This window comes from Sporobolomyces koalae (assembly GCF_050403365.1).
Source record: "Sporobolomyces koalae JCM15063 DNA, S_koalae_JCM15063T_v1_ctg1, whole genome shotgun sequence".
Lineage (NCBI taxonomy): Eukaryota > Fungi > Basidiomycota > Microbotryomycetes > Sporidiobolales > Sporidiobolaceae > Sporobolomyces > Sporobolomyces koalae.
This window is the reverse complement of record NW_027481770.1, coordinates 688-18473: the sequence shown is the minus strand read 5'-3', so window position 1 is coordinate 18473 and position 17786 is coordinate 688. Positions and strand designations below refer to the sequence as shown.

Here is a 17786-nt window from a genome sequence, read left to right as displayed (position 1 = left end):
GCGTATTGAGAGGGTTCCCATTGTTTTAGCTCATGCTCCGCACAATCCGCCTGCTACACCGCGTCGCTGCGAGAGTGTCTTTAGCCTTGTCGCGTACAACTGTTTGACCGCTCAATAGCTGATGGACTCAAACGTCGCATACACGCCTTTGCCTTCATCTCGGCCAAGCACACCGCGATCAGGACATCGTTCCTTTGACCGCTACCACCGCCCCGATTCCCTCGCTCTGTCCCCTCAATCAGTCTACTCGTATTCTGAGACCGACGCATTCCTTTCGCCTCGAACACAACCTGCGACCCCGTTGTCTCCTGGATCCCCCTTTACAACCTTTCATCCAGCTCGATCCGCACACGACAGCATTCTGCTCAGTCCCCTTCACCCGGAATTCCCGCGAGCATCAAGCGGATACTTTGAACTCAAACTTCCACCGACCGCTAAAAGGGCAAAGAAGACTGGGCTCTGGGTCGGTATCGCAGCAGGAGTGGCCGTTGTCCTGGGCTGCTTAGCGCTGGTGACCGCACATAGCAGTGGGAGAATCGAGCGCAAGTACAAAAGCTGGATGGCCGACAAGTCCGTCATGGGGCAAGGAACGACCGAGGTAACAAGATTTGAGCCAACCGACAACGGTTCGGTTCCGATTCTTCCTACGGGCGAAAACGACGGCAAAGCTGCGATGTCATCTCTCGCACCCATTCCAATAAGTACTCGGCCCAAGCCTCAACCAAATCTTACCGAAGACGATGTCCGCTATATCGGCTACTTGCCACATTCAGGCTATCACAACCAGCGTGTGGCGTTGCAGAACGCTCTCCTATTGGGAAAGCTACTCAACAGGACGGTCCTGATACCGCCGATTTGGATAGGATGGCCCGTAGCGACCGAGCCATACGATGTTCTCGTAAGAGGGAGACCTTCTATCGTGTCCCGCTGCGCTTCTCTACTGATTCAGTTGCGGCAATTCCAGGCACAAGCTTGGACAGACATCATACTCAGCAACCCTGAGTCATTCAGCGTATCGGACCTTAACGCCTCCTCACCTATGAATTCGCCAGCACGTTACCCGTCGACATCATCATGCTCGTCGAGTTCGACTTGTGCTGCTGGTGACCGACTCGCGACGCCCAGACGCCCTGCTGAACTCACAAAACTTCGCGAAAGTTGGATCCGACTTGGCTACAAGCTGCGCCCGGACGGATACCCGATCACTAATCTGACCGAGGCGGATTGCAAGAGCTATTCGGCGGAATGTCGCCACACCTACCGAGATACATTCCTCGATTACAAATCGCTCGTGAACCTCGAGGAGGTTGAGAAGCAAGGCGTGAGAATCGCTACGAGGTGGGACATGCGGGAGAAAGCAATTGAAGAATTGGTTGGCGCAAAGCCCGAGGAGATCGTAAGGGCTTTCGCATGAGAGTCAATCTCCAAGCAACAGCACTAATCCGATGATATTGTGACAGTTTGTCCTGCGCGATCTTCGGTCTTACGACTTCTTGTTCACCGACCTGCACAAGACGGTCGATTCGCCGCTGATATCTCCCAGGAACCCAACTGATTCTCGCTGGAAACGCGAAATATCGATCCCCACTCTCCGGGGCATGTCACAGAAAGTCTTGCTGGTCGGATCGCTCTTCGGAGCAGGTCGGATTCAGACGCAGCACCCTGAAGCGTCGCAGTTGACGGAGTCCTTCGCAAAGGCAATGGCGTTCAGAGACCCGTGGCTGATGCGTCCGGCCGACGAAATCGTCCCTCGACTAGGAGGTCCACGGAACTATGTCGGCGTCCATGCCAGAGTTGGAGACGGGGGATTCAAACTACATGCTCAGGAATACATGGAAGTCGCGTGGAAACAGCTCGTGGCGCGACTCGGTTATGACCGCGCCGGAGTCGACGCGATGTGGCAACGATTCAAGACGAAAGACGAAATTCCTGACCCTGACGCAGCTGGGCGCAAGACGAAAAGGCATTCGGAGCTCACACCGGCGTTCGAGTTGAAGCAAACACCTTTTGCCACTTCCTGGAATCTCGTCGACGAGGACTATTCCGCCTTGATCAGCGTCCCTCCAGCCTTCAAATCCGACAGTAGCCTGAAAAAGCGAAGCCCGGACAACGACGACGCATGGGCCTTCCTACGAGGCCCTTCAGGCGAGCCTTCCGCCCTCCTTCGCAACCTCCATTGTCGCGGTCCACTTCACACCGACCTGGACCTCAAGCGCCTCAATGTTCCCCTCTATCTCGCAACTGACTCACCTTCGCCCACGGAAGATCCTAATTTGAGACCGTTTTTCGATGCCTTCCCTTGCGCTTTCGTTCTCTCCGATTTTGATCACCCTTTCGAGCCCCGGAACGATGACATTGTCGTAGAAAGTGTCCAAGAGATGGGCAGACTGGTCAGCGAACTCGATGGATTCAAGTTGGGCCGATTATTCTTGCCCTTCCTCGAGGCGATCATCGCTAGCAAGGGCAAAGAGACAGTCGGAACGCCGCATTCCACATTCTCAGGCAAGCAGTCGATCGCACGCGCTCCGGATATTTGATCTGTCGAACTGACGCGTCGGAATTCACAGCTTTCGCCGCGGGACCTCTTCATGACGCTTATGCCGAGTCGGGCTAGCCTGATGTCTCTAGTTGTCTCGCCTCTCCACCATCCACAGACACTGCCATGTACTCGCCTCTCCCTCATCCACAGACACTGCCTGTATCAGTAACCTCGCGCGCTGCAATCTGCGACGATTTTCCCGGGATCGGGATGATGGATTCTCGCTGCTATGCCCAGTAAGAGATCCCTAGGCCTACGCTCTGTATCGGAGAGACTCTTCCCCGAGACTGCGTCGCCAGTCTCAGATCGGCCACAACGCCCAACGAGACCAAGAAATCTCCCAGTCTTCCTTCCCAAGTCATCGCAACGTCCTGGACAGAGTAGAGCACCGTCAGACCGAAGAAGACGAGAGAGCGTTCGGAAAGTTGCACTGACCGAATTGGTCGATGCTCTCAGCTTGAGCACCGCCGTGATCTCGTCTTCAGCATCGTTATTCTTCCTCTTCAAGATCCCCTGTTCCTCACCATGCCCCACCCCTCTGCCGAATGCATCGAATGTACCGCTCGTTTGCCGCGTTTCTTCGATCGACGTGTCTTTCGCTTTCCCTTTCTTGTTCTTGCGTTGGAACCATTCTCCTCCGATGGACAGGTCGGCATCGTACGAGTACATGTTGAAGTCGAACCGACTCGCCAAGCTCGAGTCTTTGCTCGTCTGGACCGCGTACGCCGTCGACAGTTGCCCCATGATGGGGTTGAGCGTCGCCGTGACGGTTGTCGGAGGTTGGGAAGGACCTCCGGCCGATTCTGGAATGGTCGAGAACCGTAGTCCGGTCGACAGACCCGCCGAACGCTCTTGCGCCGAGAAGTATACTTCTCCCCCGGCCGACCACCGTCCTTTCAACCCTGTCGGCATCTCTTCCTCGCCGTCCTCCTCCTCGAGTCCTCGCGTGGGATCTGACGTCGCTTGGCTAGTTAGGTCGGGCAGGCTCGCCCCGCTGCCTGATTTACCAAAATTGTATAGCGCGCGAGCACCCCACATGCCATCTCCTACTGCATAGCTGTACTCGCTACTCCACCTGCCTCGATCCTGTTGCAACTTGAACTCGAGTTCGCTCAATCTCGCGAGCGTTCCCGCCGCCTGCGAGCTCGACGCCGCTGCTGCTCCTGCCGGACCCGAATTGGACAAGGTTGAACTGGAAGATGGATCGTCGCTGTTGTTGTTCTGCCACGACAGAGTCGGGGATGGAGTTGGACAGGGTACCGTGATCAGGCTCACGAGGAGTTGAGTCGTTCGAGACATGCGATGAACATAGAGTGCATCGAGTCGAGGGTTCGGAGCGTAGAGTCTGCCGTACAACAAGTAATCTGAACTCGACTCTCTGTCAGGAAGGTTGTTCCGTCTTGTGACGCTACTTTTGGGAGGAGCTGACCAGATTTGTCGACCCTTTCGCCGCCTTTCCATGTCGGTCGGACCTCGTCTCTCAAGTGCGGTTTCGACGGGATCCCAACTTCGGTGCCATAACTGTGGCAGACCTGTTTGAACTTGACGCGATCAGATCCCGTCGCACCTCGGATCGTGCTCGTCGCAGTGATCGGGGTCGAAGTGAACAAGTAACTGAGCTGTCCCGACAACAGGGGCGAAACGGGAGCTCCCAACACGGGCGCAGTGGTCGAGTTCTGTTGTTGTGGTTGCACGTGAGGAATCGCGTTCGTTTCGGGTACCAACGAGGACAAGGCGAGTCCGGAAGCTAGGTTCACGGTTGGATGCGAAGCGATCGAGAGGTGCAAGCCGGACTGCACGCCAAAGTCGAGGATCTGACGCGACTGGTGCGTGAACGAAGCGTAGTGGTTGTCGACATGGTTCCAATGCGTACACTCGTAGAACTCGCGCAAGAGGTACGCAGCTTGTTGAGATGACATGGCGATTCTTTCGGAACAAACGGCGTATGCGGCGCCCGCATTTTGTAATTCAATTTCGCGCGCACGTGCAAGCAAATTCTCTTCAGATTTCTCGCAACAAGGATGCATCTTGGCTCACAGGCAACGCGTTAGTGAGAACCGTAACAGAGTGGTCATTATCTTGAAGCAAAACACAGCATATAGAGTAGGGTATACACTCTCGACGTGGCAGCGTCTCGCGAGAGAAAGGAGAGAAAGGGTGGAAAAGCTACGAGGACGTTCAGGCAGTCTTGTTCTTCTTGGTCTTGTGCTTGTCAGCCTTGACCTTCTTCTCCTTCTTGGACGGCACCGCCACGGGGGGCGGTGTGGGCTCGTTGTCAGAAGACTCTTCCTCAGATTCGTCCGACTCTTCCTCCGATTCCTCCTCCGAGTCGTCCGAGTCGTCGTCAGAGTCTTCAGCAGTCTGGGTTACGAGCAAAGCGCAATCAGTAATCCTGTCGAGGATAGAGGATCTGTAAACCAGGTTCTCACCTTCTTGCCCGCACTCGGGGCGTTGACCGGGATGTCGCCTTGAGGGTGCTTGGCGTTCGAGGTCTCGCCACGGCCGGCTTCGGTCGCGGCAGCAGCAGCGATCAAAGCGCGCTCGGCGTTCGATTTTCGTCCACGCTTCTTGCCCGAATACGCTTTGTCGTCGGCACTGGCGGCACCCGTGGTCGGGATCGTTTGGGGAGGACCGTGCTCGGCTTCGTACGCCTTCTTGTCGGTCAGGTACGTTTCCTTCTTGCGTTCAGTGATGTCGACGTAAGGCTACACGACACAAGCTCGTCTCGGTCAGTCTTCAGAACAAGGGGAAAAGAAACCGGAGGACCGGAATCGAAAACACTGACCTGCTTCTGCTCGTCGGTGAGCGATCCCCACGACTCGCCAATCTTCTTGAGCACTTCCGAGTAGGGCAGGTCGGCGTGACGTTCACGGAATGCGTCGCGAACATCGTTCTGGTACTCGATGTAAGCCGATGCGGGTCGTTTCGGCGCGTTCGGGTCCTTGACCTTCTTCTCCTTGTTCGGTCCACGCTTCTTCTTGCCGTCGTCGTTCACGGCATCAACGCCATCCTCTCCCTTGGCCTGTCACACGCACGACAGGTCAGGGACATTGCGAGTGAGAGAGAGAGAACACGCGAGAGGGCTGACCTTGACTTTCGATCCCGAAGCGGGAGCGGCGGCACCGAAGCTCTCGAGGTTGCCAAACAGCGGCGGCAGGTTCGCAAGGACGGATCCCTCCGAGTGTTCGATCTCTTGAGAGTATTCCGAGATGGCCGCTTGAGCGATTTGGTGCGCCCTCGAGAGTTGTCCGAACGAGTCGGCGAGGCCACGAAGTGCGTTCACGACCTGGACATACCGTAGATGAGAGCGTGTCAGTCGCGTGCACGATTGAGGAAACGCGTGTGTTGTGTTGTGTTGTTTGTTTGTTGTTCCTCCGGGCGTGGGTCACGGCGACGATTCTCAGGGGCGCGGGGTGTCTATTGAGAGTGACCACGCGCGAGGACGACGTGCCGCGTCGAGCTGTGCGAGAGAGAGTCGACTTACATTCTGCTTGCGGTCGGCCATGAGCAGCTGAGGGTCGAATTGATTAGTAGCCAGTTTGTATGGTGGTTGTCAAAAACCAGGGTGAATGGGGAAAGCACAACAAGTGAAGTTTGCCTTTCCAATCTTGGCCGCGCTCTAATTTTTTCTTTCCCTTTTTTTTCGGGCCCACTCTTGAAGAATTACAAAGCTTAATTCAAATCTCCGATCGATTTGACTCTCGACATTCCGGATTTGGATCACTTTTAATTCGCTCGTTGCAAGTAACTATTCACTATTTCTTCTCGACCAGTTGCGCGTCCTCGTCGAGAGGACCGAGGATGACCGCTTTCGTCAACGGCTTGCCATCCTGTCCTTTGCCCGCCTTGTTCGCTTCGAACGCGAGTTTCGCGTCTTTGAACTCGTATCTGGAATCATCGATTGCGTCAGATGATTATTTTGTCGAAATACAATGCGAGATAAGGGCAGGGAAGGTTCCGGTCAGTGATATGTCTGTATTCAAATTTCGACAAGGCAGTCGTGCTCACCTGTGCGAGATCAAAGCTTTGAGGTTGACCGCACCCCGCGCGACCAGGTCGAGAGCGAGTTGGTAGGAACCGGGGCCGTAACTTGAAAAAACACGCGAGGGCCGTCAGCCTCGACTCGCTGGGAGCTCGGAGCAGTAGACAGAGCATACCGGAAGCTGCCCTTGATCGTCAGTTCCTTGACGAGGATCGTGTGCACAGGCAAGTTGATTTCGGGATTTCCCATTCCGACCTGCAAAGAGATGCCCTCAAAAGTCAATACTCCTGAGAAACCGATTGATCAGGGGCCAGGAGAGGAAGGGTTCACATTGATGAGAGTTCCACCGTGACGAAGCGCAAAGATACCGGTCTGAATGCACACTTCTGCACCGGAGCAGTCAACGACGAGATCGATTCCGCCGGGACCTCGTTCGGTGAATCCGAATCGAGTGCAAATCTCCTGCGCAGCACGCCTCGAGTAGTCCATCTTGGATTCTCCGTCTTTCGGCGCTGGCGATACGAGGTAGTCATGAGCGAGTCCTTGCTCGATCGCAAACTTTAGTCGAGATTCTTGGATGTCTGGCGAGACCCGAAAGGAAATCGTATGTCAATCAACTGCGTACGCTTGCCGATTGCGCAGCATCACAGGACGTACCCACGACGATGACCTTGCGCGCTCCGAGCCCCTTGGCAACCGCCGCCGTCTGTATGCAAACAAAACCATCTGTTCAGGGTATATTGCCAGCTTCGGCAGAAAAGATTTACGCACGAGGAGCCCGACCGGACCAGCACCAAAGATCAAGCAGTTGGCCGAGTGCGGCATCTGTGCGACTTTGTGCACCGCATGGACCGCAACTGACATGGGTTCGATCTGGGAAGAGCGCGCACAGGCAAAATGAAACACCGGTCAGTGCGCATTGGCAACTTTGAAAAGCTTTGGTCAGGAAGAACGCACGAGAGCTCCTTCCTCAAGCGACATGTTGTCGGGAAGAGGATAACAGCTTTGACGGTGAAGACAGACAGTCAGTTTCACGAAGGAATGATAAGGTTTTGAAGAGACATACAGATCGGCAGGGAGTGTGTAAAAGTTCGTCAGAGTGCCGTCGAATGGAGGAGTTGCAGCAAAGATCATTTCCGAGCAGCGCTATTTGAATGAACCCATCGTCGTTAGTTTTCCGATAGCAAGATATGAAAATATCTCAAAGAAGTGGAGCGTACGTTGTAGTAGCCTGCTTTGCAGTCTGAGCACACTCGACAAGACCTTCCGGGCTCGAGGGCGACCCTCTGTCCAACCTTGAGACTCGTCACGTTCTTTCCAACTATCAAATCGAGCACGTCCTGTCAGCACTAGCTTTTGTCTGTCGTCAATACAGAAACAAGCTCACGCTTCGTCACGATAGCGGCGGTTTCGTGACCGAGTACCATTGGGCAGGTAACGACGAAATCTCCGATCCTGCCATGTTCAATGTAATGCGTGTCGGAACCGCAAAGGGTAATCGCTTTGGGCGCGACGACGACACTGTGAAGTTGATGCAAGAAAAGCACATTTTCATAGTCGGCATCCGCGTGGGAAAATCAGCTACGAGGACCTCTTCGAGGAGAACGTTGCAGACGAGGTTCGACGCACTCGTCGGGCCCGGGATCGGCAGGGAGTGGTCGCTCTTCAAACGCAACGTCGTGGATTCCTCTTACGACCTATATCGGCAGAAGAATGCGGACATGAGCGAGTCGGCTTTTTTTTCTTAGGTGGACGCGAAGTGGGGGTGTGCGCGTGCGGAAAAGAGTGGAGGGAGTGACGTCGACGACCAAACGTACAAAGGCAGTTTGAGTCTTGCCAGAAGGCACGGTGAGGTCTTCGCCAAGTTGAGGAGGGGCAGACATGGTTGTAGACGAAGCGTGTGAACCGGAGAAAGTGAAAGAGCGAGAGGGAGCCGAAATGCGGCACCCGACGGACAATATCGATTTTTCGACGCAGCCGCGCGGGCCGGCTGCAATTTCAGCGACCATAACTCTTTAGCGTGTCTGTTTCGACATCGGCTAACGTAGCGACCCACGTGGACGCGCTCAAACGAAATTGACCGCCGCAAGAGATCGTCAACAATGCGATTGAACGTGCATGGCACAACTACATACAGGAATAAAGAAGAGAGAAATTCCTTCAGAACGAAAAGCACTACCGCACCGAGCCGGACGACCACGGGGAGAAGAGGAAATGGGTGCGAGGTAAAACGCGGATTGAAAAACGAAGGACAGCGTGAGAGCGAGAAGAAAAAGAAGGGGGACAAGGTGCGAGGGAGATGCGATAGAGGAGGCGAACGAGAGATTGAGAACGCGGCAACGTGTTTTGGTTCACGAACTTCGAGAGCTCTGCTTGTCCTCGGGATCGGCAGTAGGTTCCGGGGTCAACTCGCTCAAGAGTCGATCGACCTGCGTCTCGAGGGGGACCCCTCCGTCACTCTCGTAGTATTCGTCGGAGTCGACCCGGCTGCGAGGTTCGAAGTCGGAGAGCTCGTCTCCCTCTTGCGGTTCGTGACGATTTTCGGCGCTTCGGCTGAACTCGGTCCAGTGTTCTGCCTTCGTCTCAGACCTCTCAGAGGGTGAACCTTGAGATGTTGTGGTCCTGGCGGCAGGATCGGATTCTTTGCCGTTGAAGCCAGGTGTCGAGCCTCTTCGGGACTGGGCTCCGGGAGCGGAGGAGTACTGGGGCGGGAGCGGACTGGGCGATCGCGGTCGGAGGCGCTGCTCGTACTCGGATCGCTGTCTCCCCGAGTGACGATTGCCGCTCGACGTGGCGGATCCGTCTTGTTGAAGCGTTTTCCGGCTGGCGAGCTGTTTCGACTCGAAGTATTCCCGCTCCGGTTCGTGTTCGTCGACGGAGTCTTCGCGGGGTCGGAACTGAGGGAGGAGGGAGGATTCAGGATGCTCAGGGTCGAAGCCCTCTCGCGGGTCCTTCGCAGCGACGGCATGAAAGGGCCGAAACAAACTGGCCCCAACGCTCCGGAGCGTCGAATACGCTGGCGGACTGTTGGGGCCTGTAGTTGAGAGTTGGGGCAAAGAGGAGGTCGAGGAGGTAGGAACAGAAGAAGACGACGAAGACGGTGGACGAGATGAGCGCGGAGCGGGAGCCTGGATCGAATGGAGCGGAACGCCGTCGAACGCGCCGTCGTGCGTCGATCCAGGAGCGTGCAGGATCGAATTGTTCGAAGGCGAAGGAGGCCGGGAGTAGCTCGGGATTGGGTGATACCGGTTCGCGTGGTCTTGGCTATCGGCGAACGAGAGATTCGAAAAGTACTGGGACCAGTTGTTGTCGGTCGAGCCTGGACTGCCCGAGCCATCATGGGTACGTTCCGGTGGAGGCATGACCCACACGGGAAGGTAGTACAATAAACCGGGTCGATTCGACGGCGGAGATTGTGGGCGACCGCTTTGGGAGGCATTGTCGAAGGGAGTCGATGGTCGCGATCCACCGGGCGTGTCGGGGCGGATGTATGGTAACGCTTCGTTTCCAGTCTGCGGTGTGCCGTACGGCAACGCGATTGGACCGAGAATGCGAGGCGACGAACGCAAGAACGACCGTTTCGACCACAAGAGTCGGGCCAATCCAAGTACGACGAGGGCGAGGCCGGCATACATGAGCGCTATTCCAAATTTGCCAAGGAATGTGATGAAGCCAGCATCCTCTCTGTCAAGCCGAGTGCGTCAGTTTCGAGCCAGAGACCGTTGTAAGCAAAGTCATGTGGACTCACGCGTGCCACGAGCTGCCGTAGTAGTGGTCAAAGTACGAGTCTGTCATTTGGGACGGAGGTGCATTCTTGCCGTACCACCTCCTTGGGAGCACTCGCACTTGGCGCTCCATCCCTTCGGATACGTCTTTAGGCCAGAGACCGTACTGTGCCGAAAGGAACATAGGGCCAGTCGAGAACATGACGGTCGGGTAGTTTGTGCCATACGTGTGGTCGAAGGTGATCAGGTTATGGATGACAAGGTCCATGAACGGGTGATTCTTTTCGGAAAACATGAGGTCGTTCGAGACGCCCACTGGGATCGTCTGGGGCAGAATCACTTGGAAGTACAACAGCGGGTCCATGTTGCGTCGACAGCCGATGTCGAGATCCATGTAGATTCCTCCGAACCGGTGCAGGACAAAGTATCGAATGACATCGGCACGTTGGATCGGGTAGACGTAGCCGTCGAACGTCGGAAGGAACCACGGGTAGTATTCGGCGATAAAGTCGCGCGACGAGGCGTCGGACCACAACATGAATTCGCTGCATGGAAACGGAGGGTCAGACGAGCGATTACTCGGGGATGCTCAACAGAAACTGTAGGACATACTAGTCGGGATGGAGGTCGATACATCCTTGACGAATCTTTTCCCAGCGGTCCGGCAGAACGTCCGTCTTCCAGGTCGCGTGAATGATTTTGGGTATCCGAGGTTCGCGATTGCTCGCCTGAGCCGTCAAATTCTTCTCGGTTGTCGAATCCAACCATCCTCGTTCGTCCAACCCGTGCATGAATTCATTCAGCGACTGCTCCTTGTCCTCTTTCGACACGACTACGTCAGGATCGGCCCGACCACCCGACACTACTTGCTGTTCCTTCGCGCGCAGCGACGCGGCTCCTTCCCTCCTCGAGGTGGCTTGGTTCGCCAGTCGCTCGTACATGTTCATCTCGAGTTCTGTGATGATGTCACGCGAGTCGACTCCAAAGTATTGCACGACCGTGGTCAAGACAATGACAGTGCCGACCAGGATCAACGCGATCAGTGTCACCATGATGGTGATCGCCTGTGGTCGGATGCCGGTCAGCTTGTCCCAAGAGTGTCGTAAGCACGTGGAGAGCGAGACTCACCTTGCGGGTATTCATGATGGAGACGGCCCCGTTTTCAGCGGTCGATCCGCGAGAGGCACCGGAGTGGGTTCCTTCTCGAGGGCGAATAGGCGCAGAGCAGGAGTCTGTTTGCGTACAGCACGTGATGCGAGGGCAATGTCACGCTGTCGTGGCGTCAGATCCGGGCAGTGACGGTTCGAGGCGACGCGATTGTTGGGAGACGTGGGAAGCGAGGTCGAAAGCGAACCGCTCTGTCGGCTCTTGCGCGCGATTTCTTGCGACGCGGTGCTGGCTTGTCCGTCAGTGGCGATCAAGGATGGGGCGAGTCTTGTCTGAACCCAGCGAGCTAGGTTGAGACGAGGCGGACCTCGGCGGCGGGCAATAGCAGCGAGCGGGCGCCGGGCGGCGACGCCGCGACGTACGCAGAATTCTGAATCAAATAACAACTTCTTTTCGTTTCGAAATTCACCGACCCGAAGCAATCTCGCACCGTTGCAGCAATTGAGGGATTCTCGCAGTATAGCAAGTACGTAACAGCTCGGAGACATCGGCGCCGATTATACAGGCAAAGAAGGCTTCGTCTCCGCCTCGCACTGGGCCGCGGGCGCCAATGCTCATAGAGGCAAGAAAGCAGGTACTCACAGGTACTCAGAAAAGAGGGAACGGCTCTGAGCGACTTGAAGCGAGAGCTGGCGCCGTCATCTTTATTGCGAAGCATGTATATTACGCTTTACAGCCCAGTGTCTTGTGCCTTTGACGCTTTGCATCGCGACTGCTTGCAATCGCCTCGCATCGTGCCCAATTTGACACTTGCTGTAAAAACCGCAAGGTCGCAAACTTGAGGAGCGCATTGGCCTCGATAAAGACAGTGAAAATATCTTTGACGGCTCCTTTCAGCGAAGCGTATAGAGAGACTCGAAGTATTCTACATGGCATCCTACCCAAACGGTGCACTGCCTGCCAAAACGCTGCCCAAGTCGGAACAAATACCGAACTCTTTCTTCGACGGCCTCGTTACCGTTTTTTTCTCGCCATAACAGACGAGATCACAACGAAAAGCGCAGAAAGTCGCAAAGCTCCGACAAGCAGAGGCTTGGAAAAAGCCTACTAGCGAAGAAAAACATCTGCACCGCCTTTGGTCAGAATCTTTCAACCAGAAACGGTTTGAAGCGTACGGGAAGGACGTCACATTTTCGAAAGTGATCGACGATCCCGAAGCTTTCAACGAGTCTGAGCTCCGAGCAGACGGACTCTGGTACGAAGACCCCGAGCAGGGAGAAGCAGTATGCATCCCATCTGGAACATCCCACGACGGTCGATACGCCGAAAGGAGCATCAGAGAAATCTACCTCGAGCATTTCCGTACGATAAGGTTTGAGGAAAGTTGCACCTAATCCGCCCCCTGGAAAGCCGTACTTGTGAACCTCTTTCGTCAGAAACGGCCACCACAATTGGCTTCGTATTGTGTGTTACATGATGCGGGAGCTCATGGGGCCTGGCATCGTATGGAAATGCTCGAGGTAGATTTCTCGGATGCTCCTTTCGGCGTTTCGACCGTCGTGGAACGTTCCAGATGGGATGCATACTACTTCTCCCGGCTCGGCAAAGAGCAACCGCTTATTGTACCAGAACTCTGTTGTCGGCGACAGAAGACACGGATGTTCAAGCATGCCGAGGGATCGATGCCGATGACCAAGATTGGTTGTGAGTCGACGAGAGCGACGGGTTGACATCGAAGACCGCGAGCCGGCAGTATTGAGAAGGCGGTAATATGTCGAAGGAGACGAGTGACAAGCAGGCACAAGCATAACGCTAGGACAGAGAGTATAGAGAGCTTGACTTGCGGCATGCAGTGGTCAGGAAATGCGTGGGCGATGAGAGCGAGCCGAGAAGTGTTGCGACTCCATGCATGGAGATGAACGAGCGAGGCTTGGGGTGTAATTCGGGATCGCTACCATTTGCGAGGCGCGCTACTGGATGAGAGCGTCTGCTGCTGTGTCCAGATCAAGGGTCGGGGTACGGTAGAGAGAGCAGTGGTTAGAGAGACATCGATTCACCGAAATAATTTCTCAGATCAACATCCACCCCCTCATCAAGAACTCCTCCGTATCTCTCGCAAACCATGGGACGCAGCAAACAGAAGCCTCGTCGCGGAGCAAAAGCCGCGGCTATGTCGGCTCTCTCGGCGCAGCAACCAGCCCCAGCTCCCGCACCTCGGCTATCGATTCAAGATCTGCTGGTCAATTCGGCACGATTGATCGCTTCACTCGACTACGAAGGAGCCAAGAAGCTCTGCCTGGAGGCGTGCGAACGCGCGAACGAAGAAGTGCAGCAGCAGACGGGTGACCCGAGGTTGTTGAGAGACGCTCTCGAGATCCTCGGCACGGTCGAACTTGAACTCGGTCAGGTCGAGGAGGCTCGCGACGTAAGCTGAACCAATGTCGCATCTCATCTCACGAGATTTTGAGAAGTAACTGACTAGACGTTGACAATCTGCTACAGCATTTCGTCGCTTCGATCCAACTTGCAACGGCCTTGCCGGATCCCTCGCCAGCCCCTCATCTGTACCTCGCTCAGCTCTCATCGACACCACAAGAGTCACTTGAACATTTTTCGAATGCACTCGTGATCTTCCAGGCGAAGTTGCAGCAGATTGAGAAAGTCAAGCTCGGAGGAGATGGTTCAGCAGGAAGTCAAGACGACCTCGAAGACGAAGGTGAACTCCGGAGGAGCGCGAGTAGGGCCCTTGTCGGAATGACGGAACTCTATTTGACGGATTTGTGGTCAGTCCTCTTCTTCTCTCGTAGGGCGTTTCGAGGTACTCGCGGGCTGACACAGCGAATCTTTGGGCTACAGCTTTGAGGAGGACGCCGAGCAAAAGTGTGAGGACTATCTTAGACAAGCTTCGGAGCTGGACCCAACAGATCCAGAGGTGTATCAAGTTTGTTCCCCTTTCACTGTGAATTGATTGCGCCTGATGCTTCGTAACTGACTTCATTTTTCGGTCAGACACTCGCATCGGTGCGACTGAGTCAGCAGAGAGATAATGATGCCAAGGAAGCAGCAGAGCGAGGATACTCGTTGTGGAAGAATCTCGAAAACAGTTCGCTACCTGTTCCCTTCGTTCCCTTTTCGAGGGACATCGAACTAATTTCGGATGTGGATGCAGACTCTCCATTGTATCCGCCACCGTCTGCTCGACTGTCGTGTGCGAAACTGCTCCTCGAGCTGTCACAGCACGTACCGGCCCTCGAAATCCTCCAGACGCTTGAAGGCGAAGACGACGAGGATTCGGAGACGTGGTACCTCAGTGGATGGGCTTGGTACCTGCTAGGAGAAGCTCGAGGCGCTAACGCAAGCAGTACGAATGAGGAAGAGAGTCGGGAAGAATGCTGGAGTGAGGCGAAACTATGCCTGGAAAATTACCTCAAGGTCAGCTCGCCTGATTCCTCATTATATCCCCTTGTCGATTAACCGGAAAGAATAGCTCGCTGACATCTCTGCGCGATGATTCTATAGATTGAAGAGAGGGAACCCGAATCGACGGATCCCGAGCAGATGCAACACGTTGAAGAAGTTCTCCAAAAGCTGAACGAGGCTGGGATCGTTGCGAGCCAGGGAGCTGCTGGGGAAGGGTATGCAGTTGGGCACAACGGCGGAGATGAGTGGGAAGACGCGTCTGACGCCGAAATGGAGGATTAGCGGATCATAGACTCTATTCTGTTGTCGCTGAAATCAATTATCACCACACGCATACAACCGCATCTTCGGTTCCTCTCTGCACCTGCCGCACTCTAGCTTACCCCGGTACAAGCTCATTACTCGCGACTCGAAGCTCACGGCAGACGACCACAGCGACGCTCAGTCCACCTACACACCTTTTGTCCTCGCGAACGGCGATCTCTCGGATCGGCCGACTCGTTGCTCCGGTCGCACAAGTCGGATGTCGTTGTTTCGACGCAAGAAGAGTACGTCGAAGCTTCAGTCGACACACGGGTCGCCTCGATCGCCCAACGGCAAGGCGTTTGCAGAAAGCTCCCCACTTGAGGCCCCCTCGACGGCACTGCACGTTGACGACTTTGGCAGACCGGTCGATCGCCCTGCCCTCTCGAACAGACCTCATGATGCATTCGGGAACGGGTACGGGATTGGGGATGAGCAGGAACCTCAGGAGATGCAGCTGTTGTACGGCTACGCCCCTCTCGGAACTCAACTCGAGTTCGGCGTCAGTCAGGTCGAGCAGATCGTGGCGGCTTGTGCTGTTCAGATTCGGGAACGTGGCCTCGACACCCCGCTGATCTTGTCAAGTCGTGCGCTCGACATCTCGCTCGAAAACATCTGCTCGTTGATCCGATCCTACATCGCCCATGATTCGTGGGAACAAGGTTTGCGATACTCGGTGTGCTCTTGCAGAACTCTGAACCCACGAGCTGATAATTGTCATTTGCCTGCAGATCTGCTTCTCGCGAGCCCGCTGTCGGTCGGAGCGTTCATGAAATGGGGTCTCGCTCGACTGGTAAATCATCATGGCACACGCGGCTTCGTCAGCTGGGACAGCTATAACGACTTCAAAAACGCCGAACGAGGTCCGCCTTCCTTGCTTTTTGCTAGCGCATGAGAGGTCGCGGGCTGAACGCGCTGTTGTATAGGGACGGGCTACATGCCGCAGAGCTGCTCAATACACTTGATTGCGCGCTTGAGCACACATGACGGCCGCTTGTTGTATGTGCAATTCCGCAAAATTGTTTGTTCGTGCTTACAAAACGAGACTTATTCTTTCTTGCTCCGCGTAGATCGTCCCTCTTATCCTTGTTCTCAAGTATCGCGGCGCACTCAGCCAGGAACGGCATGCCACCAAGAAGACTTGCCGGTCTCTTCTCGCCATACGTCTTCGGACTCGCAGACGACCAGGCTTTTGACGTCACCTACGAAGACTGGCAGCGCGCCACCGATGCGACTGAACATATCATCCTGTCCTATGTATGCATAATTTACTCAACTTCCGCCGATCGAATCTGACCCGACTTGCACTTGCCTCTAGATCCGTAAACAACAAGCCGAAGGACCTCTTCCCACATTCCTCGAAAAGTTTGTTCTGTCATATCCAGCATGTCTCAACATCTCGTACAGCTCCCGGGATCTTCCGCCTAAACCTCCGCAAGGGGCTAAGCTGGAAGAAGTGACACGTGTCCAGCGCCTAGCACGATTTCACTCGAGGAACCTGATTGCGAGCGCAGCGAGCTGGCAAGTGACCGACTGTGCGACTTGGCAACGCTTTTTCAACAACAACACAACTCCCTCTTTGTCCGCATCCACCTCTTCGACCAGCTCGACCTCGACTCCAGTCTATTCGGCCGCCTACCGACACTTGCTCAATATTCGATCGGCCTCTGGACTTGATGAGGATGAGTACGAGGACGAGTTTGAAATGATGGGTAAATACAAAACTCGAGTCGACAAGGAATGGAGCAAGTTCGGAGAGCTTGGGTTCTCGGACGTCGACGAGAAGAAACTCGAATTCGATTTGAGCGAGGGTGAAAGGGCAGGTCGGGACGTTCCAGAGCATTCGACAGACTGGAGCACGTTCGAAACCAGTGGGTTCGCAGGGCGTGAACTGTTCGCACCTTCCGATCTCGTCTTTCAACAGACTCTCAACCAGCGATTGCAAACCTGGCCTTCGACTTCGAAATCTCTCAACGACCGTCTCCGAGCAACAGAAAAGCTATTGCCTGCTTTTCCGTACGATACGACCGCTCGTGAGGGGACCGCAGTCACAATCGATAGCGAGTTTTTCGAAGCGTGGGCGGATGTCCTGGTTGGCGGAGGATGGGCGAGGGACGAGTTGAAAGAAAGCTCCTTCGCGCTAATACAGTGGAAATCGAGGCCGAGACTCGAGCATTCAGCCCAACCACGATCGAGAGGTAGCGATCCGAGAACGGATGACCGGTGGGTGCTTGTGGAGGAGTTTGTGCCAAAAGAATACCGAGCAGCGCTCACGGATCCCAAGGTGCGCCTGCTTTCTACTGTGCCCCGATCGAATTTTCTGACAAGAAAGAATCCTCGTGCAGGTCAAGAAGCAGTCGAAGCGGATCTCGTTCCTGCGGACAGTTCGTCGAAAAACTCAGACCAATAACGTGTTGCACCGCAAGCTTACAGTGGGCACCCTGGATTCTGTACTCGCTGGAGAGATTTGATCTCAGCAGTCGCATAGACACCTAGTGGCAGCCTTATTGGCTTTGAAGGACCAGCTGCACGCAATGACAGACTGAGCAACATGCTGAATCAAGGAGACAGGAAGATCAGAAAGACAGGGATACTCAGGGGATGTTTCAAAAAAGTGACCCAAATTCGAGGCGCGAATTTGGGTCACTTTTTTACGACCCCCCCTGGATCGCTCCTGGTCGAGCACGCCCTCTCTCATGATCAGCATCCG

At 55.0% G+C, this 17786-nt stretch overlaps 7 protein-coding genes across 7 annotated transcripts; 3 read left to right on the top strand and 4 right to left on the bottom strand.

Moving 5' to 3' along the window:
* Positions 1-121: 121 nt before the first annotated feature.
* Positions 122-2614, top strand: JCM15063_003168 (uncharacterized protein; the record flags this gene model as incomplete). The annotated part of the gene is made up of 4 exons (XM_076675089.1): positions 122-898; positions 965-1396; positions 1461-2502; positions 2568-2614. 4 exons carry the CDS (start codon positions 122-124, stop codon positions 2612-2614), a joined length of 2298 nt encoding a protein of 765 aa, XP_076537173.1.
* A 152-nt stretch (positions 2615-2766) lies between these two features.
* Positions 2767-4458, bottom strand: MDM10 (Mdm10p; the record flags this gene model as incomplete). The annotated part of the gene is made up of 3 exons (XM_076675088.1): positions 2767-2910; positions 2975-3903; positions 3969-4458. 3 exons carry the CDS (start codon positions 4456-4458, stop codon positions 2767-2769), a joined length of 1563 nt encoding a protein of 520 aa, XP_076537172.1.
* A 259-nt stretch (positions 4459-4717) lies between these two features.
* Positions 4718-6044, bottom strand: JCM15063_003166 (uncharacterized protein; the record flags this gene model as incomplete). The annotated part of the gene is made up of 5 exons (XM_076675087.1): positions 4718-4900; positions 4969-5244; positions 5325-5561; positions 5628-5825; positions 6024-6044. The coding sequence occupies 5 exons, from the start codon at positions 6042-6044 to the stop codon at positions 4718-4720; spliced, it is 915 nt and encodes a 304-aa protein (XP_076537171.1).
* Positions 6045-6294: 250 nt separating this feature from the next.
* Positions 6295-8404, bottom strand: JCM15063_003165 (NAD(P)-dependent alcohol dehydrogenase; the record flags this gene model as incomplete). Its single annotated transcript, XM_076675086.1, has 12 exons — positions 6295-6427; positions 6548-6628; positions 6697-6776; positions 6852-7102; positions 7179-7227; positions 7293-7394; positions 7479-7524; positions 7588-7667; positions 7742-7842; positions 7909-8042; positions 8151-8218; positions 8339-8404. The coding sequence occupies 12 exons, from the start codon at positions 8402-8404 to the stop codon at positions 6295-6297; spliced, it is 1191 nt and encodes a 396-aa protein (XP_076537170.1).
* Positions 8405-8872: 468 nt separating this feature from the next.
* JCM15063_003164 (glycosyltransferase family 32 protein) lies at positions 8873-11389 on the bottom strand (the record flags this gene model as incomplete). The annotated part of the gene is made up of 4 exons (XM_076675085.1): positions 8873-10205; positions 10270-10791; positions 10859-11310; positions 11375-11389. 4 exons carry the CDS (start codon positions 11387-11389, stop codon positions 8873-8875), a joined length of 2322 nt encoding a protein of 773 aa, XP_076537169.1.
* A 2086-nt stretch (positions 11390-13475) lies between these two features.
* ACL4 (Acl4p) lies at positions 13476-15055 on the top strand (the record flags this gene model as incomplete). Its single annotated transcript, XM_076675084.1, has 6 exons — positions 13476-13778; positions 13856-14136; positions 14210-14294; positions 14363-14456; positions 14523-14785; positions 14873-15055. The coding sequence occupies 6 exons, from the start codon at positions 13476-13478 to the stop codon at positions 15053-15055; spliced, it is 1209 nt and encodes a 402-aa protein (XP_076537168.1).
* Positions 15056-15296: 241 nt separating this feature from the next.
* Positions 15297-17547, top strand: JCM15063_003162 (uncharacterized protein; the record flags this gene model as incomplete). The annotated part of the gene is made up of 6 exons (XM_076675083.1): positions 15297-15738; positions 15808-15939; positions 16003-16075; positions 16147-16333; positions 16395-17360; positions 17422-17547. 6 exons carry the CDS (start codon positions 15297-15299, stop codon positions 17545-17547), a joined length of 1926 nt encoding a protein of 641 aa, XP_076537167.1.
* Positions 17548-17786: the final 239 nt, after the last annotated feature.